Genomic DNA, 25,806 nt, shown 5'->3' on the forward strand with positions numbered 1-25,806 from the left:
ACAAGTAGCTTCCATCAACTTCGTCACATATTTTCTTCTGTATCACCTATTATCTGCCTGAATCGCCAGTTTCCTTTCAATAGGTATTTCTCAATAAATATGATATATATATATATATATATATATATATATATATATATATATATATATATATATATATATATATATATATATATATATATATATATATATATATATAATGACAAAGCTTCTTTAAACTCCAGTTTGGTTATTGAGAAAATTAACAAAAATACAGAAAAACATTTAAGAGAGATGGAATTAGAAGATGCCATGAACACCGAACAATAAAGAGGCTAGGCAAAGAGTCTCGTTCAGACATTTCGTCGAATATCTTGGGTGCATTGACCATAAAAAAACTCATAATCTGTGTGAATCGATAAAAAAAATGCAGGGTTCTTATACCAAGAAAATAACCAAAGGAAAAAAAATCGATGAACATACTTGAGAAATACAAAGAATCCCAAAATAAGCTGATGTTGAATCAAACTTTAACGTCACTAAACTTTGAAATTAACAACCGCGTACCTGAAATCAAATCACCAAAGTCAATAAATTAATAGTATTTAGATTGAAATCAACATCACTAACATGACTTAACAGAGGTAGGGTGGGAGAGACAGATTATAGTAAAAGAGATGGTAGAGACAATGGCAGACGCGTAATCAATATACATAAATACATTGAAATTTCTTATTGTTTTGTATAATTAGTCCTGCAAAAAATAAATCCCCATCATAAGCAAAATAGAGTCAATGCAGTTGTAACACCCCATTTCCAAGACAAACCTAAAAATCTGAAGATGGGTGTTAAGCATTATTTTATTCCGATATATGTATATATTTAAATACGAGTTTAGTAAAAAGGGTGTAATTGGAATTATAATTTGTTTGGAGGTCTAAAGAGTGTTTCCAGGGTTCGTAGTGGGAAGAATATTTGAACATATGGCTAAGGGATAATCAATTGGGCTCGTTTTGTAATTAATTTTCAACTTATATTGGAAATATTTCGTAAAGGAGGGGCTATATGGTAAATTTGGAGATAATTTGAAAGAATTAGGAAATAAGAGGGTCCTTTGATACATTTTAGAAACTTAGCTTGAATGGAATTTTGGGTAAAGGGGGTTATATGTGTATAGTGACCAAACATCAAGGACTATTTATGCCAATCTTCGAGAATTAAGCATCTGGTCCCCCCTGTAAGCGACAGAGCGTGAGGGAGGGAGCTTTCTCCTGCTCTTGTTGCTTCACCTGCATCATCGAGTTATATAAGGAACAAACCCTTAGATAGAATGAAGGAGATGTATGTTCACTGGCAGTGAGAGAGGGTGAGAGACATCGAAGTTGTGAAGGAATTAGGTGAAAGAAGAAGAACTGTGAGGAAGGAGCTGCCATCGTTGGGCTTCTTCGCCAGTCAGAACTCTCACTGAAGCATTAGTTGAGAAAGAGAGAGGTGGGTGTTTATTTAGCGAGAACGGGATCATTCCTTCAGCTCAAAATTTGCTTGATACCGTGAACCTGGTGGGGTTGTTGTTTGCGTTATTCTCCATCTTTGCGTGAACCTCCGACAAATCCCATATGTTCTCCAAAGCAGTGGAGGTAGGTAAGACTCAATGCATCCTTTGATTTCTTATCTCCCATTGGTGAATTCGATTAGAAAGAGATTAATTGATGGGTTTAATCCCATTTTCTTGGCCTATTGACTTTCTGGCGATTGTCTTGGGACCTCCAGCAACACAGTAAGGGAGAGGCAAGGTGCTAGTCTTCGATTCTTTGATGGCCAAAAAGAAGGTGAGAAATCAATAACGGTCAGGGTGTGGGTCTGTGCGATTCTTAACTTGGTTATCGAGGTTGCGGTTCTAATGAACGAGGATTCAACCACAATGGAGGAACTTCTCTCGTGCGTCGCCTGGAAGCTAGGTACGCTATTTGAACTTTGTTGGGCCTTTAATGGGTTGGTGATCAAGTTAGCTAATGGGCTGGTGGCATGTAATTGATTTTATGAATTGGGCTTATTTTAGACCATAATTTATCCAAAAAGGATGATAACTTATGGCCGTGAAATCCACTTGTAATTTAATGAAATGATAATTTGCATATATATATATATATATATATATATATATATATATATATATATATATATATATATATATATATATATATATATATATATATATATATATATGGACTGAATTACGTGAAAACTTAGCCAATGAACTAATTGGCATGCCATTGGGTTAGAAGACCCTAATTTTTGGATATGTGGGCCTTGAACTTATCGGGGCCCACTTTTGGGCCGTTGAAATGGAATCGTGTGATTAAGCCCAATCACACCATACGACTTATTTAGAAGAATGATGGACTTAATGGATCAACTCCTTAATGGGTTAAGTAGGAAACTTAGCCCTAATCATCATCTTATGTGAAACCCTAATTTCACTTGGAGTTATTATTGGACCATTCATTTGGGCCTTATTGGGCTTAAATAAGCCAAGCCTGGGGTAATGTAGTAATTACCCAAGTATGTGTTATGGTTATGTGTTGGGACCCAATTATTAATTGGGTGTTGGTTTGGTGTTGACAGTTCGGGAATCTGTCATCCAACAGCTGGGGTTGAGTCTGCGGGACTTCAACAGTGTGAGGTGAGTTACCTTCTAGTAGTGGTGGGTCTAAAGCCACAATGACGGCCCACCAGTAGGAGACGTATGATAGATGATTGTCTTTGTGATATCATCTAGGTTTACTACTACCTGATATGTTATATGCTCGCATGATATGTTGTATGTGATAGTAGTCGAGTTCAGTTGTTAGGACCGAAGGGTAGTCAGACACCCCAGATACGTCTGACAATATGTGATGATATGATTGCATGCTGGCTTGTTATGTTATGTTATATGCGATAGAGGTAGTACGAGGGGACCAGTCCCCGTGTTCGGTTGTTAGGACCGAAGGGTAGTTCAGGCACCCCTGATATGACTGATAATATGTTTATGTTATGATATATGTGATAGTAGCAGTAGGGGGTGGAATAGTCCCCGAGGGTCGGTTGTTAGGACCGACGGGTAGGTCAGCACCCCATAACGACTTGACATGGGTAGGTCAGCACCCCATAATGGCTTGACATGGGTAGGTCAGCACCCCAGAATGGCTTGACATGGGTAGGTCAGCACCCCAGAATGGCTTGACACGGGTAGGTTGGGAACCCCAGAATTGCCCGATAGTATGTATGCTATGTGATTGTATGGTATGAGGTATGATGGGGGAACTCACTAAGCTTTGTGCTTACGATTTTCAGTTTTGGTTACAGGTACTTCGTGTTTAAAGGAAAGGAGCCGGCTTGATCGCAGCGCATCACACTATGGCTTTCCGCACATGAGATGTTTGGGATTACACTCTGATATTGTTTCATGATAACATGTTTTGATTATTTCTACGTTGGTTTTGACATGACATGATATTATGGATGTTTTCTTATATTGTTGGTTTTATAATAATATATTTAAAAATGAAATTTTTGGCCTGTATTTTTGAGATATTACAAGTTGGTATCAGAGCCTTGGTTTGAGGGATTCAGACATACTCTCGGGCGTGTCTGAACTCAAACTAAGGGCTTGGTATGAAAGTTTTCAAAAGTAAAACCATTTTATAAAAGGAGTTTGAAAAGAATCTAAAAAGAAAAAAGAACTTTGAGAAAAACAAAGTGTGTGATGCGTGCAATCAGCTGAGCTCAAGTAAGTTTTCCCCAAGATACCCATACATGTTATGATATGATATGATATGATTATGAGAACTTCATGCTAGATTAGGGCTAAGGATCTAGGAGGATGCCTTATATGCCTATTGTATGTGCTTGTAGACTTGCATGCTAGTACAGATCAGTCAGTGATATGATAACCTGTTTAGGTTATGCCTGATTGTATGAGCCTTTGAATTGCAAGTACAGATTCCTGATTAGAGGGTAGAATGATTTGATTGGAATATGATGGTTAGAGTTTCCACTGTCTGAATGTTGCTTGCTTTGTGCTTTGTGGGACTTTTAGTAATGTGAGCTAACTATTAAGTGAATATGGTAAGTCACATGTGGCACAAGCTGGATAATCTCAGAGTGATAGATTTGACCCTATTGCGCAGCTCTTGTTTGAGTCCAACCGTTATAGGGATGAGTCTGTTACTTGAAGGATTATCTGATCTCTATTGCATGTGGCTATATTCATGAGGTAGTTAGTTGATATTACTGGGAATCTTTCAGCAGCTGAGGACCGGGTGAGTTCGGCAACCTAGGGAAGCCTAGGATATATTTCAGTGATTTAGAAGTGAGGTTTAGTGAGACTTGGGTGTACCAGTTTGAGGAAGTGACTTGGAGGATTCGGGAGGATTGCTGAGGAAAGTATGGATAGGTGTGGAAGGTAGTATTGGGCCCTGTTGGATTAGTGTCTAAGTCCATAACTATTTTGGTATGTACTTGACCCGATGGTGCATGGTCCTTTTGGGTTGCCTTCACCAAAGCAACTTGATAGGATGAATTATGGAGAGTAAGGATTAAATATGATTTATTAATGTATTATGAGAATAATATATTAAAGGAGAAATCATATTATTTAATTAATATTAGTCAATAATTAATTGGTAATTAGTTTTGTGACTAAAAGAGATTAATTAAACTTAAGGGACTGGAATTGTAATTATAGGATAATTGCAATTTGGGCCATGGATTGCCTTGTATCAAGGGTTGGACGAATTCTATGGGGAAGCCCATAAGGAAATCGTCCAAGGGCTTGATTAAAAGGAGTTTATGGGTTGCTTAGGGCTTAAACATCCAAATTAGGGTTTCCTTGTTAGATAACCCTAATAGCCCAACTATATAAAGACCCCTTAAGGCTCAAAAACGTGGCTAAGCTTCTTGTAAGGGTTTACACAAGTTTTTGGCAGCCTCCAACCTCTCTCCTCTTCATCCCCTTGCTTATGGTGTTTGTGAACCATTAGAGGAGTGACACGTGTGACTCTAAGCCTTCCAAAGTCAATACAAGGAGATTTGGGATTGTTATTGCTATATAACAATCAAGGTAACATTATAAACTCATTCTTATGTTAATATGATTATTTGAATGCTAGAATTAGGGTTTATAGTCTTGGATTCAAAGCATGTACAATAGAGAAACCTAGATCCAAGCATTAGGGTTTGTATGAGCACATAGGATGTCTTATGACCAAAACCCATCAGTGGTATCAGAGCCTAGCTTGGTTTCAATTGTATTGATGCATTGTATAACTAGAAAATTCGATTTTTTGGATTCTGGAGGTTGGACTCGCCGAGTCCATGGCTGAACTCGCCGAGTCCATGCAGACTCGACGAGTCCATGCCTGACTCGACGAGTCAACTCGTCAGATAATGCTTATCTCGGGATTTCTTGCTGTTTTTGCATATGGATAGTTACCTTATCATGTTAGATCAATATTAATCCAATTATATGATATATTTGACTATACTTTTGATCTAAATGAAGATATTTATCAATTAATAAGATAATTCTTTCCTTATAAGATAATTGATTAATTATTTTGAGTAAATTGATAAATTGTTTTGCAAGAAATCATTAAATAAATCAAATATGGATAATTATGTGATTAAATGTTAATTTAAAATTATTTGTTATTTGATCCTTGTTGTTATGAAAAGTTTCATATTTTCCCCTTTAGGTTTTATAGTTCAAATTTGAACCCAAAAGTTTTTGAAGTTTTGAAATTTAAATAGTTAAAACCCTAATGTTTTGAAAAAGGTTTCAAAACTTGCCCTCAAGTTTTGGAATTTAAAAATTGATTAAAAGTTAATTAGGAATGTTAAATTCTAAAACCCTAGTAATATTTTGAAAAGTTCAAATACACCCTTATGGTTTTATTAATTAATTAAGGAGTATAATTAAAAGAGATTTAATAAATCCATAAAAGTTTAGGTTAACTATTTAATTGAATTAAAAGTGTAATTGTTAAAGTTAACCACATAGTATTTTAAAAGTGTAAAATACACCCTATACTATATATATAACATTAAAAGTCTAACATTATATATATGTATGAGTAAAAGTCAGTATTACCGTTAGTAGGCCTCATTCACGAAGCTGGTCTACAGGGGGTGTTTAAGGAAATTACCTATAAAATGGCGATTGAATGGGTATCCACTCTTACCCACCGCACTCTTGACTAGTAGAGGGTCGTTAGCCGAACGGGTAGGATAAGACGAAACCTTCCATTATAAGTATAATGAAATACAAAGTAACTAAATGTTTTTCAAATTCCCAATTTTAGTTACTTAGGCAAAAGTGAATTGATGCAATTCCATGAAATTACACTTTGTGCCCTTGCGAAGACGTTAGTGTAGCGTGTGTGGTTTACCGGCACACTAAATGGTTCTAAGAAAAGGTTGCAAAGGGTGACTCAATGTTTGTCATAGTTCGGTGGAGCGTGTGTGGTTTACCGGCACATCGAATAGGTGACTGTAACATGTGAGGGCACCATGTAGTTTGCATGGTTATTCACACCCGCTTTGTGATCCTCGGCATCCCAGTCACAAACAAGAGGGGCATATCGAGATTTAAACATGTCATTGAAAGTTCAATGAAGCTCAAAGGATCTAGGAGCTTTCATAGATTTAAAACTTAAATTTCTTTTTCGTTTTTCATGGTGGAAATTAGTGAATCGTCATTCACTTACCTTCAAATATTCTTCAATTTGGGTTACGGCATCCCTCTCCCGAGTTGTAGAATATTGTGTTGGGTCCTAGCCTTAGTATTTCATTTGGGTGATTTACTAAGGACTCAATCTATCAACTAACTTGAATTCGTTTTTCTCCCGTTTTGTAGATGTCAAAGTTCGACAACTATGGTCTTCCCAAATCCCGTGGAACAAGCATTCCACATGAAGATGATATTCCACGATTCGATTGAGGAACAAGAGATCATGCTTCACTTCCTCCTCCTCCTCCAATTATTCTCCCTAACCCACAAGTTCAAAGGCTTGAAAAGTTCAAGATCACTCAAGCCCTTTTGGCAAGTGAACATAAAGAAGGAAAGTCGGTGTGTGCACACGTCCTAGGGATGAAGTCACACTGTTGGGATCCGTTGTCTGTGAGGAAATGGCCGTTGATTGGGTTCTTCAGTCACTTCCTAACTCATATAGTGAGTTCGTAAGAGAGTACTATATGATGAACCGCAACGTGACCCTTATAGATCTCACCTATATGCTTATTGCTGCTGAATCAGCAATGGTTTGGCGCAATAGAAAAGCAAAGTTGATTGGTGAATCTACCTTCGAGACCTCTATGGATATAGACAATGGCAACGAAATACATGCTATGATTGAAAATATTGATCATAAGAGAAAGGAGATGTCTGAAGTAGTTCCATGTCATGTTCCAAAAAGAGTCAATTTTCTTTTATTGCCAAGAGAAGGGGCATTGGAGACGAAGCTGCCCTATTTACCTAAGAGATCTAAGAGATGAGAGAGTCGAAACGTATGGCTCTAATTTAGGTAAAATCCATTGACTAACTCTTTTAAGCTTCATTCTAGATTCTGAATACATAATGTGATAAGATTACAATTGATGTTTAGAAGGATCAAAGAAAAGAAAAGAAGCTTAAGGGAAGAAGTGAACAGAATCTAACCGTGAAAGAATGGATTTCGATCGCATTTCTCGAAGATTAGATTCTTGAGCTACTACTTAGAGTTAGAATTAGATTGTTAAGAAAGATGTATTAGCATAAGTTTTTCAATGAGTTGCATTGTAAGGACAAATTTTTCCGCAATAAAATAAATTTTTGATTTTAAATAAAATAAATTTTTGATTTTAAATTTTATTTATTTATCCTTACAATGGCGTGTATGAAAAATTGATGTTAAAATTATTAGCAATAATGGATTTGTTTCTTATTGTGTTATGGAAAGTCAAGAATTTACCAAATAGGGATAGTTTCTCATCGCCCAAGTTTCAATTGGACAGAAACTTGGAATCATACAACCTGGTTGCACGATGAATGAGAAATTTCATATTTGGAAATTAGATTGACAAAGTGTCAAGTGAAGGACTAGGAGATCGAGTACACAAATTTGTGTGTTGATCAAGTTCACCATAAGAGTAACAAAGATATTCGTCATGATTTACTAAAGGCTTAGTAAATATGATTACACTTACAAGATTAAGTGTAATTTTGAATTGATTAAAGGGTTTAGATCAATAGCAAAATGAATAAGAATCAAGTAGGCAGAAAGATAAGAGTTTCTCCATTCTAAGAAGAAGGGAGAGTAGCTTTTATGCTTTATGATAGGTCTTAATGATTAAGAACCATATCTCAATTGATCCTCTAAGTGAGTCTTGGTACAATTGTATTTCCAAGAAGTGGAATCAAAGATTGAAGAAATGGTCAAATCAAGAAGTCAATCATACTTCGTTCCAAAACAAGTCTTAAAGTCAAGATTGTGACATTGAGTGAATAGTATTAAAAAGGTTTATAACATTCATCAAATGTGGAAAGTTGTGATGTCTTGAATAAGACAAAGATCGACTAGGACCAATTTATGAAGTGTTTTGATAAAAACTACACTAACTCTTGAATATTTGTTTGTCAAGAAATGTTTATTGACAAAAGAATCCTATATATCAAGGAGTCAGTGGGAGTCATAATGGTCTTGAAAGGTTTCAAGAACAAATCAAATAAACCTTATCGATCATCACTAGCACACGAGTTGAGGTTTGCAACCTATCGTGTTGAGAATATTTTGATTCTGTGCTGTTCCAATTGAGTTAATTATGCATGTGAGTCCTATGAGTTCTCATTTTGAACGCATAAAAGGCAAGGCACCTTAATCAATGAAAGGTACATTGATAGGAAAAGGTGAGCTGCTTAACTACTTGGAAGACGTGATGGGCAGTTGTGCTACCATAAGGCAAGAAATCAAGATTAAGAAAGTTTGGTCCATATGAGTTTGAATTTGTCATAAACTTTGTTTTTAACAAATTCACATGGATAGGAACATATACACCATTAAAATCTAAGTGTCATAAGATTTCCTCCTTCATGAAAATGATTGTGAGGAAATGCTTTCACTATGAAAGATTTTAAGAAGATAGTGATTGTAAAGTTGCATTCTCGAATTCAATTATGGTTACGGTATCCCTTTCCATGATTTGAATTGTGAAGTTTGGCAATTAGTCTTAATAGTTTAGACACACATATGAACTATCTAAGGCAAAGGTGTATAAGTTCAAGAAGCCTTGATAAAAGATTATCAAAGTACTAAGTATTAGAAACATGGACTTAAGAAATTCAATAGGTATTGTCTTTCTGAAAGTTAAGATGTTTATGAATACATGTCGAAGCTAGTGGGAGCATAAGTGTTATGTTTTATAATAATCATCATGATAGTGGGAGCATAAATGTTATGATTGTATGATTATTAAGGCACGTATTGCATAGTTGGCAATATTAATTATAGAAAACAAGAGTCATACTTTGCAAAGTTGTAAGAGTTGAAAGGTTGTTTTGCTATAATTAAGGGAGAGAATATTATGCTTCATTTCAAATCTAAAGGATTAGGTTGTGGAATGTTAATAAATTTAGTCAAAGGTACATAGTGTGTTCTTAAAATTTCGATTATGATTACGGCATTCCTCTTCACAATTCGAATTTTGAGAACATAGAAAATAAAACATTGTGCGTCATGTCCCATACGCTTCGAGTATAGGATCGATTGCAAATGCTTTAATGTTTGACCATTCTAAAATTTTCCAAATGTCTAGCGCATTTAGAGGGAAAAGGAACTAGAATCGGTTTTGACTAAAATAATTAAACAACTATCAAAGGACAATCCAAAGTTCGACGAGGATTGGTCGCTTATGAGTAGTTGGACGTATAGTATTGGAAGATATGGAAATGTTTCCATATTGGATGGACAATATCGACATCATTCCGAATAGATAAGATTCTATTAAGAATAAGTTGTCATTTGGAACATATGGAAGCGTGTCCATATTGGGAAGTAAATATTGAAAATCTATGTCTAGATTAGAAACTTTTATGCAAAAGGATGTTCAAAGGAATGTACTTTGAGTGAGAGACATCATATCTAAGGAATTGTCTTGTAACAATCTACGTTGGAGGACTTTGTAATATCATTGGCAATAGTCTTTGAGACTTTGGTGCAGTGACATTACAAAAGGATCGTTGCATAAAGTGTTAGAATCTTGTATATTCTATAAGTAACAAGAATTTGATATTCTTACACTTAAGAAAATGGATTTGGAGTTGTAAAATGAGAATGATTGGAAATGTGTTCAATTTGTCTATTTCACAAAAGTAAGAACCATAGGTAAACATTGTGTGCATGCTAGGAGCATGGGACAAGTGTAATAATTCAAGTAAGAAGTTGATTACCCGAAACGACAAATAATGAGTAATCGATATGGTGATAAATAAAACGTGTTTTATTTATGCTCAAAGGGTTGAGGCCATATGGGATTAGTATTATTCTTGTGTTTCACTTTGCATGTTTTGACTTCCAGAATAATTGAGTTTATTAAGAATAATCGAATTATTCAAACGGGCCACAGTCGTTCATATATTGGAAGTAGATATGAATGAAGACTATCGTGAATTGGTGTGTGGATTGTCTAAAAGAGTATTAGACATAAGCAAATGTTTGCTGCAACGTTCATGAGTGCTTATGAATATGATTTGAGCATTGGATTAAACCCACGCTCACTTGGATCACTATCTCGAGTGATTAGTGAGACGATAACATCTTATATTCTTGAAACCGAGATGTGTGAGTTGTATCTTGCTGATCGGTTGCACATTGATAATATGTAAATGCACCAGTAACTTGGTGTTATAAAACATATTGTTGTGTGTGATTTGGTTAGTGAGTGCAAGCAATCATTGTATCAAAGTTTATATGTTCCTTTTATCCAAGGTAGGATAGAAGCGATATCTTTGGGCCCCTCGATGGTTTAGTGATGACAAATGTAAATGCTCGGTCGGGCTAGGGCTAATTTGATTTGTTCAGTTAGTCTGTCGTCATAAATCAGAAATCGAGAAGTAGTACAAAGAGAATGATTAGAAATCATATCTCAGACGATATCAAGAATGGAGGAATATATGATCCCTTATCTAAGGACACGCGTATCTGATGTGATCAGAGTTGACAGCGGCTTTGGAAAGCTACGATTGCAGATCAGGATCTGAAGTCATACGCAGAATAGTTGTTAGACTTATCCAAGTGGGAGACTATTGGATTAGTGTCTAAGTCCATAACTATTTTGGTATGTACTTGACCCGATGGTGCATGGTCCTTTTGGGTTGCCTTCACCAAAGCAACTTGATAGGATGAATTATGGAGAGTAAGGATTAAATATGATTTATTAATGTATTATGAGAATAATATATTAAAGGAGAAATCATATTGTTTAATTAATATTAGTCAATAATTAATTGGTAATTAGTTTTGTGACTAAAAGAGATTAATTAAACTTAAGGGACTGGAATTGTAATAATAGGATAATTGCAATTTGGGCCATGGATTGCCTTGTATCAAGGGTTGGACGAATTCTATGGGGAAGCCCATAAGGAAATCATCCAAGGGCTTGATTAAAAGGAGTCTATGGGTTGCTTAGGGCTTAAGCATCCAAATTAGGGTTTCCTTGTTAGATAACCCTAATAGCCCAACTATATAAAGACCCCTTAAGGCTCAAAAACGTGGCTAAGCTTCTTGTAAGGGTTTACACACGTTTTTGGTAGCCTCCAACCTCTCTTCTCTTCATCCTCTTGCTTATGGTGTTTGTGAACCATTAAAGGAGTGACACTTGTGACTCTAAGCCTTCCAAAGTCAATACAAGGAGATTTGGGATTGTTATTGCTACATAACAATCAAGGTAACATTATAAACTCATTCTTATGTTAATATGATTATTTGAATGCTAGAATTAGGGTTTATAGTCTTGGATTCAAAGCATGTACAATAGAGAAACCTAGATCCAAGCATTAGGGTTTGTATGAGCACATAGGATGTCTTATGACCAAAACCCATCAGGCCCGTACTACTAAAAGCACAGGATCCATACTCGAATCAGCAAGAGTCTTGGAGAATTTAAGAAGCTTTAGGGAAGAGTTTGTGACCCAGTTTGGGGACAGGAGATGTTCCAATTGTTGCAACTTAGCTATTGGCAAGCGAGCTAGTGAGCGTGACAGGGTGTCAGACCCTGAAGGATACGATTCCCAAGGGTTGCAAATGCGGGATCGATTTGGGAGCACCCTAGAAAGAGAGATGCATGCCAGGTGCGTATAGTAAAGGGTCCTGGGAAGAGACCCGTGACTTCTGATCATCGGGTGAAAGGCCAGCAGGGCCTGAGTCAGTGCAACGCATACGAGAAAGTACACGAGGGAGTTTGTCACTCCAAGAGTTCAGGATGCTATAGGGTAGCAAGATTGGTCATGTTAGCAGAAGGGGATCACTATTCCTCCAGATGTTGCGAGTATGTCATCTTATTAAATGGAGATTGGGAATACGTATCGCTTTGGGATTGCGAGTAAGTTTGGATAAGTCGGATCTCGAGTCAGTTTTCTGCTAGTGTTCGGTTATCAAGGACCGTAAATGCCATCTTGCATGCCGGAAAGTCCTTGATGAACCTACAAAGGGACGTATCTTGCCGAGTGGGGTCCACGCGCACTGTTATCATTTGGACCTTTGTCAGGATCTATCCAGGAGTATTATTTTAAGGATACTCGATCAGGGTTGGAGTGATTGTTCTCCAATGAAGTCAGCATTCAGAGGTTCTATCCTTGTTCAAGTATGGTCGTCAATTGTCTATGGATGAATTTTGGAGTTCAAGGCACTACCGTTGCTAGAATAGAGCGGGTGACATGAAAAGGATAATGTTAGTTGCAGGTGTTAGATGCAAAAGTGGTTGGACATAGCATGTTCAAGAGAATTGTATTATCACATGGGTTGTGCTCGGTCAGAGTTCAGTGGTACTGCAAGATTGGAAATGAGAACGAGGACTCATCAGCCAGAGTGAAGATTAAGGTCTTCAGTGGTCAGTCTGGGAGATGAATTGAGGTGTCAGAATGGAACAGATTGCAAGAGAACTCTTCAAGATTTCAGAGGATGGGCAATCTTAAGGTTTAATCGGTGATTAAATGCTAGCATTGGTAAGCACATTTTGTCATCGGTGGGATATTAGAAAGCGAGACGGATTGGGAATCCTTCAATTCTCGCATGTCGTGAAGACTTAGTCGAGTCTGAGTAGGGGAGAGACTTTCTATAAGGTTCTCCAAATGTGAGTTCTGGTTGCGCGGGGTGCAATCTCTTGGCCACCTTGTCAACCAGAAGGGTATTCTAGTTGATCCGGCCAAGATAGAGGTCATGATGCAGTGGGAGATTCCGAGGTCTCTATCTGAGATTCGGAGTCCGCTGGGTCTAGCGAGTTATTATTGGAGATTTATATGGGATTCTACGAGATTGCGGTTCCTTTGACTCGACTGACCAAGAAGTCAGTGACCTTTCGTTGGGGGCCTGAAAAGCAGGCAGCCTTCGAAACTCTCAGACAGCGGTTATGCGAGGCATCGATTCTTACCATGCCAGAGGGTGTAGATGATTTCATGGTTTATCGTGACGCTTTGAACTCGGGCATGCGTACGATACTGATACAATGGGGTCACGTGATAGCAGGCTTCGGGAACCAGGTTAGAGTTCTAGTTAGGACTCGAGTTTAGTTGAGGGTTAGGTCGAGTGCGTGCTCGACCCGGGTTGGAAAGTGTTGTAAGACTACGGGGGTAGCCGTAGCATTCACTAGCAGTCAATTATCATGGAAAGTGTTGTAAGACTACGGGGGTAGCCGTAGCATTCACTAGCAGTCAGTTATCATGAGAAGTGTTGTAAGACTACGGGGATAGCCGTAGCATTCGCTAGTAGCAGATAGTGTAAGGGGTGGTGTAAGTCCGCGGGTGTAGCTGTAGCATTCACTAGGTTACTAGATGGCATGAGCGTGATGTTGGAACACGAAAGGAACAGTATTACCCACTAGTTCGGGTGTAGCAGTAAGGGTAAGGAAATCCACGGATTGGATTTCAGAATTACCCAGATGGATTAGATCTGGTTGAGCCAGTGATAGGACTGTAGAAGCGCCACTACAGTTATGGGATCAGGAAAGCGATGGGCTGTATAAGATTGTGTGTGAGATAACGCTACCATTGGTCAGGTAGCAACTACTTCCAGCCTTGGATTTGATGATGATAGGATTCGACGTATGTATTCGATCGGTTAGATCACAAAATTGTTAGATTCACAGGGGCATGATAACTAGTTGCAACTAGTTCCATAGGAGGATATCGTTCAGAAGTCGTGTGAGGCGACTAAATGGGAGTCCTTTGGCTCCGCAGCCGGGCCGGAACCCAATATTACAGATGACTGGCGAGCGGATTGAGACCCAGGAGGTCTCGATAGCTTGTGGGAAGCAGCCATATGGCGGCATACTGCTTCAGAAAGTTCAGTGTTCGGGCAGTTTCAGCGTCCGTGCAGTGTTAGTATTGGTGTTTGGGGTTGCAAGTACTCACGCACTAGCTGGTTTATTGGGGAGTGACAAGTCACTCACAACTGGAGTATCTGGGCCTTGGCCAGGTATGAGTGATCTACAGAGATAATTAGGTATATGATCCTTTCTTATATTGGGAACCTCGAGTTATCGGAAATTGAGTAGTCGGTTGAAAGATAAATTGGACTGGGTCCAACGATATTGATTCAGTATGAGTTGTCTGCCAGGGATTCAGACCATCTCGAGACATCAGATTCAGATCGAGTAAACGTTACCTTGTTGCGAGAAATTCATTCATCTACGAATTTTAGGGCTTTATGAGGATTGGTCGTGGCTGCCCTAGGAAGGCTAGGGTGTGCCCGGGATGGTGATCATGTTACTACAAGTGGTTAGGTGTATAAGAAATGGAAATGAATGATTTCGAGGACGAAATCTAATTTAAGTGGGGGAGAGTTGTAACACCCCATTTCCAAGACAAACCTAAAAATCTGAAGATGGGTGTTAAGCATTATTTTATTCCGATATATGTATATATTTAAATACGAGTTTAGTAAAAAGGGTGTAATTGGAATTATAATTTGTTTGGAGGTCTAAAGAGTGCTTCCAGGGTTCGTAGTGGGAAGAATATTTAAACATATGGCTAAGGGATAATCAATTGGGCTCGTTTTGTAATTAATTTTCAACTTATATTGGAAATATTTCGTAAAGGAGGGGCTATATGGTAAATTTGGAGATAATTTGAAAGAATTAGGAAATAAGAGGGTCCTTTGATACATTTTAGAAACTTAGCTTGAATGGAATTTTGGGTAAAGGGGGTTATATGTGTATGGTGACCAAACATCAAGGACTATTTATGCCAATCTTCGAGAATTAAGCATCTGGTCCCCCCTGTAAGCGACAGAGCGTGAGGGAGGGAGCTTTCTCTTGCTCTTGTTGCTTCACCTGCATCATCGAGTTATATAAAGAACAAACCCTTAGATAGAATGAAGGAGATGTATGTTCACTAGCAGCGAGAGAGGGTGAGAGACATCGAAGTTGTGAAGGAATTAGGTGAAAGAAGAAGAACTGTGAGGAAGGAGCTGCCATCGTTGGGCTTCTTCGCCAGTCGGAACTCTCACTGAAGCGTTAGTTGAGAAAGAGAGAGGTGGGTGTTTATTTAGCGAGAACGGGATCATTCCTTCAGCTCAAAATCAGCTCGATACCGTGAACCCGGGGGGGTTGTTGTTTGCGTTATTCTCCATCTTTGCGTGAACCTCCGACAAATCCCATATGTTCTCCAAAGCAGTGGAGGTAGGTAAGACTCAATGCATCCTTTGATTTCTTATCTCCCATTGGTGAATTCGATTAGAAAGAGATTAATTGATGGGTTTAATCGCATTTTCTTGGCCTATTGACTTTCCGGCGATTGTCTTGGGACCTCCAGCAACACAGTAAGGGAGAGGCAAGGTGCTAGTCTTCGATTCTTTGATGGCCAGAAAGAAGGTGAGAAATCAATAACGGTCAGGGTGTGGGTCTGTGCGATTCTTAACTTGGTTATGGAGGTTGCGGTTCTAATGAACGAGGATTCAACCACAATGGAGGAACTTCTCTTGTGCGTCGCCTGGAAACTAGGTACGCTATTTGAACTTTATTGGGCCTTTAATGGGTTGGTGATCAAGTTAGCTAATGGGCTAGTGGCATGTAATTGATTTTATGAATTGGGCTTATTTTAGACCATAATTTATCCAAAAAGGATGATAACTTATGGCCGTGAAATCCACTTGTAATTTAATGAAACGATAATTTGCATATATATATATATATATATATATATATATGGACTGAATTACGTGAAAACTTAGCCAATGAACTAATTGGCATGCCATTGGGTTAGAAGACCCTAATTTTTGGATATGTGGGCCTTGAACTTATCGGGACCCACTTTTGGGCCGTTGAAATGGAATCGTGTGATTAAGCCCAATCACACCATACGACTTATTTAGAAGAATGATGGACTTAATAGATCAAGTCCTTAATGGGTTACGTAGGAAACTTAACCCTAATCATCATCTTATGTGAAACCCTAATTTCACTTGGAGTTATTATTGGACCATTCATTTGGGCCTTATTGGGCTTAAATAAGCCAAGCCTGGGGTAATGTAGTAATTACCCAAGTATGTGTTATGGTTATGTGTTGGGACCCAATTATTAATTGGGTGTTGGTTTGGTGTTGACAGTTCGGGAATCTGTCATCCAACAGCTGGGGTTGAGTCTGCGGGACTTCAACAGTGTGAGGTGAGTTACCTTCCAGTAGCGGTGGGTCTAAGGCCACAATGACGGCCCACCAGTAGGAGACGTATGATAGATGATTGTCTTTGTGATATCATCTAGGTTTACTACTACCTGATATGTTATATGCTCGCATGATATGTTGTATGTGATAGTAGTCGAGTTCGGTTGTTAGGACCGAAGGGTAGTCAGACACCCTAGATACGTCTGACAGTATGTGATGATATGATTGCGTGCTGGCTTGTTATGTTATGTTATATGAGATAGAGGTAGTACGAGGGGACCAGTCCCCGTGTTCGGTTGTTAGGACCGAAGGGTAGTTCAGGCACCCCTGATATGACTGATAATATGTTTATGTTATGATATATGTGATAGTAGCAGTAGGGTGGAATAGTCCCCGAGGGTTGGTTGTTAGGACCGACGGGTAGGTCAGCACCCCAGAACGGCTTGACATGGGTAGGTCAGCACCCCAGAACGGCTTGACATGGGTAGGTCAGCACCCCAGAATGGCTTGACATGGGTAGGTCAGCACCCCAGAATGGCTTGATACGGGTAGGTCAGCACCCCATAATGGCTTGACACGGGTAGGTTGGGCACCCCAGAATTGCCCGACAGTATGTATGCTATGTGATTGTATGGTATGAGGTATGATGGGGGAACTCACTAAGCTTTGTGCTTACGGTTTTCAGTTTTGGTTTCAGGTACTTCGTGTTTAAAGGAAAGGAGTCGGCTTGATCGCAGCGCATCACACTATGGCTTTCCGCACATGAGATCTTTGGGATTACACTCTGATATTGTTTCATGATAACATGTTTTGATTATTTCTACGTTGGTTTTGACATGACATGATATTATGGATGTTTTCTTATACTGTTGGTTTTATAATAATATAATTAAAAATGAAATTTTTGGCTTGTATTTTTGAGATATTACAGCAGTTGAAATTAATTGAAAAATCAAACAAAGTTGTTCTAGAGAACAGAGAAGTAGGAATCTCTATTTATCTTCATGGCTTCAATTACAATATCTACGAATTAAATATCTTCTAAACTTGAAGTATATTTCACACGAGCTACATCATCGGTCCTTACTTCCAACCAAGTATATTTTGCATAAATGTTAATGGTTAATGCATGCGAGATCATAATTTAATTTGAAATATTATCCATTTGATTATCCCAAGGAATTGCTATCAAATTTAGAGAGGTATTGAGCCGATTAGTGCAATCCTAACACAAAAACCCTAATTACAGTGATTGAGAAGTACATGGCAGAATTTTGAAGATTAAACAGAAGGAGTGCTACCACACATAGATAATCATTAGTGAATCAACAAATTCGAAACCCTATAACTATATTATTATCAACTAATTCGCAAAGTAGAATTCTAAACAAATTTTGGGGCTTATGATGATATATATGGCTATAATATGACGAATTTTGGGATCACTACGATCAAACACTAACAGACATACAGAAGAAGAGTAGTTACTCCATAGCAAATTCAGAATTAAAAAGACGAATAAAAAATCAGAAATCGAACCTTTTGGCGGAGCAAGCTCTGAAGTGATTGGTGAGCTTCAGTTTCTTAAGGTTGAATTGAAACATAGAAGAGAAGCTATCAGACCTAAACATGGTGATGAGTCTGAAGATTTCAATCGCTCTTTATCTGCTTTTCAATCGAACACTTTTGTGGAGGTGGTGGAGCGGTCGATTCAATATTGTAAAGCCTAGATCCAGAGAAAAGTTTGTGATGATTAGGGTTTACATCAAAAGATGTGGATTGGCCACTTCCTGATTTAATGGGATTAGGCTTGATGAGCGGTTGAAGATTATTTGATTTGCTGATTTTACGGGATTGATTTCAATGGGAATTGAATAATACACTGAGTTCTAAGACATTTTAGCGGGATCGACCGCATGAGGGCGGAACAGGAATTTCAAATAAATGATTTGAACGGGAAAATTGGAGAGGGGGGGATGCTTAGCTATTGCCACGTGGCAAAAATGGTTTTATTTATTAGATTAGGGGGATAGTTGTGAGACTCATGTATTACAATGGTTAATTTAAAAAAATTAAATATAAATATTAAAATATTTGAGAATTTTGAATTTATAAGAAAAAAAAACAATGAATTATTATAATGGAAATGTTTTTTATCTTTTAAATGTAAACAAATAATTTATATTTATATAAATAAAAGAAACTAATGAGCTTTAATTTTGGAAATTTTGAAATTAGAAGGTAAGTTAATTAATGAAATTGATATATATTTATTTATTACTATATTTATACAATTATTACATTAAAGTATTATTTGAAATCTAATAAAATAGAAAATTTCATAAAATGACATGTGGAAAAAGAAAAAATTAATTTAAAATGACATTTGACAAATTTAATGAGAGTGTGACAAATTATATATATATATATATATATATATATATATATATATATATATATATATATATATATATATATATATATATATATATATATATATATATATATATATATATATACCTAATTTATTAGAGAATGATAAGCCAACAACCAAGTTGAAAGAGTGAGGGTGCTAGCGAGCCCAAGAATATGCACCATATATATGTGACTACAGTGGAAAGGTATTACCAGGCTTGTGATGGATCAATGAAAGAGTTTTAACGACATATATAATATTAGGGCCGTATTTCAACTTCTCCCTAATTAACTAGATTCATTTTTATGTTTTCAATTTCATTGGAGTCCGTTTTAGAAGTGGATTGCATAATAATCTGATATTTTCTTCAATTAATCTTTCAGACTTCAATTTTAATAGTATAAACATAATTTTGAATATCAAATGTTTTGTAGAATATGCCTAGATGATTTATTTTAATCAAATATAATAATTTTCTTTTAAAAGCATGTATTTCTATAAGAAGGGGTAGCATGCATTCGTTCTATGTTAATTTGTTTAACCAAAAAGAATGTGCCCACACTTGCACTTGTATTGTATGAAGGTTGAGTTGTGAGCGGACACGAGTCCATTATGCATACAAAGTATTTAAAAGTGGGTGGAGAGGGTATTTTTAGTAAAAGTGGGATTTTGTGGAGGGTATATTAGTAATAATATATGGGATGGGATCCACTTCCAAGTGGAGTACTGGAGTCCATGCACCACGTCTAAATTCTAATAGGCTGCATCACCGGTGGGTCAAGAAAGAAAAATAAATTGTATTTAGTATTTTAATTTTTGTGTTCAGAGTAATAGGATTAGGAAGTTATCTTTCAGTCCACTGATCAGTAGTGAAGAAAACGATATGTGGCTTAGATGCTTTATGGAAAGTCATTGGCAGTTTCTTCACTATCTTCCATCACATCCTTAACTTCTTTGACCCGTTGATTGTATGTATGATAAAAATTTCGTGGGTGTGATCAAGCGATAGATCATCAAAAACATGGAAGTTTCATTCTTATTTAAAAACATTCATAGAATTGGAAGAAACATACCTGCATTCTAATTCTTTCTCAACACAAACCTTCTGCATTTCCTTAATTACACCCCCTTGATCATTTCCCTTGGAGGAACATAATCATGAATCCCAACGTCCTAAATGATTATGATCAATTCGACCTGCTTAAGAGCTCTTGCAACAATATTGACCCAGAATACCTCTCTCGGTTGTGGACGTTAGTATACAACTCACATCAGCAAAACCTGTACAGCAAACCTATGCCGTGGATTGGGATCTATGTCGCCTTAGCATCTCTGTTTTGCATCCTTGCAATAGTGGCTGATTTATTCCATGGTCTGAAGAACAGAAAGCTCTGGTTTCCGTGTAAATATTTCACTCTGAATGCTGCTTCTCTCACTGTGATAGCTGTTGCAATGAAGCTGCCCATGGATCTAAGTAATCTAATGCCAGGTGTTGTAGACCAGGCTGCAAGGTTTGGAAGCACGTGCTTTATGTGCACCATGCTGGCTAATCTATTGCCTTCTCTAGCAACCATGGATAGCAAGGAACTTGTCTCAAACATCATAGCTTTAGCTGTTCTTGTAATCACCTTGGCTGTGAATGTTTGCATTCAAATATACACATGGATTTTCTTCTACAGTTCATATGATGCTGAGTACCTTGATCCTGAGTACTCTCATACTGAAATACCGTTTATTTTAAGAGTTATTGTTGGGGCCATCTGTGTGGATCCGATGCTCATGTTGCTGATAATATATGCATGTTCATCTTTAGCAATTCTAAAGTCCAAAGAGATTCTAGAATCTAAATACCAAGCAGCTCATCAAAAAGCTCTAAAGGATCACGAGCTGCAACAACCAGGAAGAGTATTAACTGTTGAGATGCTAAAGCAGCATGTCAGCAACTATTGGATCATGGCAGGAACTGGAAGCCCCCAATTCATGTCAGCTTGCTCTGCTACCGCCTCTGCTTCAGGGGTAATATGCGCTGCAAGCACTGCCTTCTTTACTTTTCTTGTGATTATTAATATCCGATATCTAGGGAAGCCTGAGTCGGATTATAAGTGGTCAGTGTTAGCGATTTTCATAATACAGTTTATCGGAGTCATATTGGGTACAATTGCCCCACTTGCGAGATGTTTTGCAGCCTTAAGCTTCAAGTTGTCACTAAAATGGATTTGGAAGCATGTCAAGGTCTCTAAAGTAGAGAGCTTTTGGACACAGAAGTTATATGATTGGAAAAAGAGTAGCATACCATTCCCATCCAGTAGCCGCAAATGCAAGATCGTCATCCAGCTTTTGAAAATCCTAACTCTCAGCATTTGTATTGGATTTCAGAAGACAGTCGTGGTGGCATGCAAGATGATAGCAGTGATTCCAATTTTGATAGCAGTGATTCCAATTTTCTTTGTGATATGTTTCTTGTATTGTCTCCGTTGTTGGAAGTGGTTAAAGGCCATGTTTAGTGCCTCAAGCGTTGTACTGGGACAAAATCCTGCCCAGCTAGGAAAAAACAAGGATCTAAGAGGGTATGTTTTGCAACTTGAAGACGACATAGAGTTTGCTGATAGAACATTGAAAGGAATGTTAAAATCGGTAAACCGTTTGATCCAAAAGGCTGAAAAACAACAACCCAACAATCTTATGAAGCTTCTTGCGGAATCTAGAGGCTTTGAAGGGGTTGAAAAGTTTGAAAGCCAGCGTGTCCCTCCTTTAGTTTCAGAAGAATATATCAATTGTTGGAGTTTGCCATTGGTTACTCTAACATCCATCATCATGTCTCTTCCTAACATCCAAAAGAACAAAGTCAATTGCTTGGTGAGTGGTGTGAGTGAAGGTCTTGTATATGTCAAACTTGTGGAAGAAACCCTCAACACTACTGATGATCATGTAAGAATTCAAAAGGCAGCTAAAACTTTGTGGGTAGAAGTTGAAGTATACCACAAATGGTTAGGAAACAAGCTTCCAATATCTAAGCCCAGAATGAATACACCAGAACATATTCTTCAATGGTTAAGGAATACAGCTAAGAACATGGTCATCAAGGTGGAAAGTACGGATATCAGAGGCCAAAACGATAATTCCAAATACAGTTCTATTTGTGCCAATTCAATGTATCGTATCACCGAAACAATCCTGCTCTCATACCACGAGAACATTGACGAGATTAGCCAAGAGGAACTATTTGCAGAGTTATCATCAATGATTGCCGATATATTAGCTGCTTGTCTCACCAACTTGCCCCAAGTCATTACAATGAAATGCCACACAAGTGCCATAGAGAAAAGGGAGGCGAGTGTCCGAGCTGCTGCCCAACTTCTTGGTGAGACTACAAAGATAATCAATAACCTTCAAGATCGTGAACTTCCAAGTTTGAATCCAAAGGACTTGGCTTTTATTGATAAATGGCATTCTTACTTAAAGCATCCTTTTCCTTGACAACCATTTATGTTCTGCAAGTAACCAGACGTCCAGACAAGTTCATAAAGATTTGTCATAATATTTAGTACTTAATATGTAGATTTTGTCCATGTTTATTTGCTTTCTTATGTTAGTTTATGAGCCTCCTTTCATACTTGTTTTGAGTCTGTGTTTGTCATGGGGTTTTAAAGTCATTGGGACCCTTGCTCAAACAAATTTTAAATCTGGTGTTATAAAATGTTAATAACTTATTGCACATAAAATTAAATTCATATAAGTTTTTCTAATGGTACTTTTTCACTCAACATATATACTCTCCATTTCTCCTAAGCATTTGATGTGGCAGTGACATGACAAGTAGGTTGGGAAGATGGTTCATTGTTTGAAAATTTTTGCTTGGTGTCAATTGCGGAGGTAACGGAAGGGCTGCCAGATGCCTAGCCCCCCCCCCCCCCCCCCCCCCCCCAAAAAAAAAAAAAAAATACGAATACTATTGTTATAGATATGTTAGCCTTTCATTCTTAATGTCTTGATATGTTAGCTTTTCTAGTAATTTATAATTGAATAATTATGGTCTGATAATTTTGTTTATTCTATCTGTATATTTATAGGGTAAATTATGAGCAAGAAAAGAACTATCGATTCTTTTTTCAAACAAATAGAAGATATGCACGACCCACAGTTGTTAGTGATAAATACTAAAGAAGATGTTCATAATATACACCCTGATACGAATACTAACATTGAAGAGCCCAATGATATTGAACCTTAAAAAATGATTTCAGATTTAGGAAAGGTGAAATTAGATTCTTTAATGCATGATCCAGGAAAACGACCTTCAACCTTAAGCTATCCAAGTAACCAAAGTGATGAAATTAGACGGTTATATATTAAATTTGGACCACACCAACTTCAAAAATCAAAGCAACCATTCAGTCCTAGTGATCATAGCAGATCTATGTGCAGTTTTCAATAAATTTAGTTCAAGAATTTTTGGTGGTTGGAATATTCTGAGAAAAATGATGTTAGCATTTTGTTTTCCTTGCTTTCTTTTCAATAAAAACCTATTGGCAAAGTCGGGTCTGATACATTTACCGTATCAAAGTTTAATTGATGGAAAAAGGTAAATTGTGGCAAAGAGTTAGCTTTCATCGTACATGAAGGTAACACTCCAGCCTCAACACATAAGTTTTCTATTAGATGTTATGAAGATTTAAAAAACCAGTTATGTCAAGTTTTTAGTTCTTTGTGAAATTTTCTTTTAAAAATTTAGACATATTACTTTATCCGGATATACATTTATATTTTAATTTGAGGTTGTCAGGCCCCCTTATTTTTAAATCATGGCTCTACCCCTGCTTGGTGTTTCCAATATGTGTAAGTGACTTTACACAAAAAAGAGAATGTGGGAACAAATTTTGTTGTGTTGAAGTCTGAAGCCAAAATATGTACTAGTTGTCTTTACTCCGAAATAGTGAAGTGGTCCAAAGTCTATTTGATACCGAAGTAGTTGGTAGAGCATTTTATGTATTGGATCTATTTACTCAAGAATCATTTTAGAATGATATTTGTTGATAACATATGATCCAATAGGGTCACACCAATAAGACATAGATTGAATGGTTATATGAATTTGATTCTTGATAAATATTTATAACTCTTGTAATTAATTGGAAACTATGTGTTTTAATTATGAAAATAATATTTTCCATTATAAGTATCATGGTTTATATCATAAGAAAAGATATATAAACTCATCTACATCTTTGGTGGGAGTTGGGACTTCTACCTTATCCTAGTTGAGTTTTCGTACACCAACAGCTATCATTCTAGCATTGGGGCACCACCGTACGAGCTTTTATATAGGAGGAAGTGTTGTACTCTAGTATGTTGGGGAGAGGTTAGTCATGGGGTTATGGCGAGGACTGAGGTGATCCTCTAGACGATGAATATTATTCAACAAATCAGACAGAGGTTACAGACAACTCAGAGCCACCAAAAATAATTATGTTGATAGGTGTCGGTCTAAGTTGGAGTTCCAGGTCGGGGACATGGTTTTGGTGAAGATATCACCGTCGTAGGGTGATATATGCTTCAGGAAGAGGGGCAGGTTAGGCCCCCAATTTATTGGCCCTTTTCGAGCAATGGCTTGGGTAGGCAAGGTGGCATACTGATTAGATTTTCCTAAGGAGCTTAGTGAGATTCATAGCACCTTACATGTTTCTCAGCTTCGTAAGTGTATGGTTGATGATTCGGAGGTGGTTCCGTTAGAAGAAATTCATATTGATTAGTGCCTAAATTATGTGGAGAGGTTGGTGGCTATATTCAATAGGAAGACGAATGCCTTGCACAACAACGTGGTGCCCTTAATTAAGGTTCAATGGCAACATCGGAAGGGTTTGGAGTGGACATGGGAGCCGATGATTTCAGGGTCGAAATCTAGTTCAAACGGGGGAGAGTTGTAACACCCTTTCACACCCCAAAACCAAGAACGGCGGAAACGTTCTGGGGCGGAGGACGTCATGTACAATTTCATAACAATGCAAAATAGTAAACAAGCAACAACATCATCCATTGCATTAATAGTATAATTTCATACAAGTGTGTTCTTTAATAGTAATAAGACACCAAAAATGAATAATCAAAATAAAAGACGAGTCTTGAAGATGCTTCTGTTGGATTAGTGTCTAAGCCCGTAACCATATTTGGTAAGTACTTGACCCAGTTGAGCATGGTCCTTTTTTGGTTGCCTTCACCAAAGCAACTTGACTGGAGAAATAATAGAGAAAGAGGTTATTATGATTTATTAATATATTATAGGAATAATATATTAAGGGAGAAATCATATTTGTTTAATTAATATTGGTCAATAATTAATTAAGAATTAATTTTGTGATCAACTATAATTAATTAAACTACAGGGGCTGAATTGTAATTATGTGATAGTTGCAAATATAGGCAATGGATGCCCTAAGGGATACGTGGACGAATTCAAGGGGATAAAGCCCTAGAATTCGTCCAAGGATAGGTTTCTAGACTTATCTTATGGATTGTTTGGTGG

At 37.3% G+C, this 25,806-nt stretch overlaps 1 protein-coding gene across 1 annotated transcript; it reads left to right on the forward strand.

Annotated features, from left to right (window-relative positions):
* The first annotated feature begins 20,444 nt into the window (after positions 1–20,444).
* Positions 20,445–22,763, forward strand: LOC145002497 (uncharacterized). Its single transcript, XM_078961754.1, has one exon. The coding sequence runs from the start codon at positions 20,445–20,447 to the stop codon at positions 22,761–22,763; it is 2,319 nt and encodes a 772-aa protein (XP_078817880.1).
* Positions 22,764–25,806: the final 3,043 nt, after the last annotated feature.

This window comes from Lactuca saligna, chromosome 6, assembly GCF_052625555.1.
Source record: "Lactuca saligna cultivar CGN05327 chromosome 6, ASM5262555v1, whole genome shotgun sequence".
Classification (NCBI taxonomy): Eukaryota; Viridiplantae; Streptophyta; class Magnoliopsida; order Asterales; family Asteraceae; genus Lactuca; species Lactuca saligna.

Excerpts from the sequence above, each read along its gene's own strand:
- LOC145002497 (XM_078961754.1), top strand. The coding sequence starts at position 20,445 with ATGAATCCCAACGTCCTAAATGATTATGATCAATTCGACCTGCTTAAG.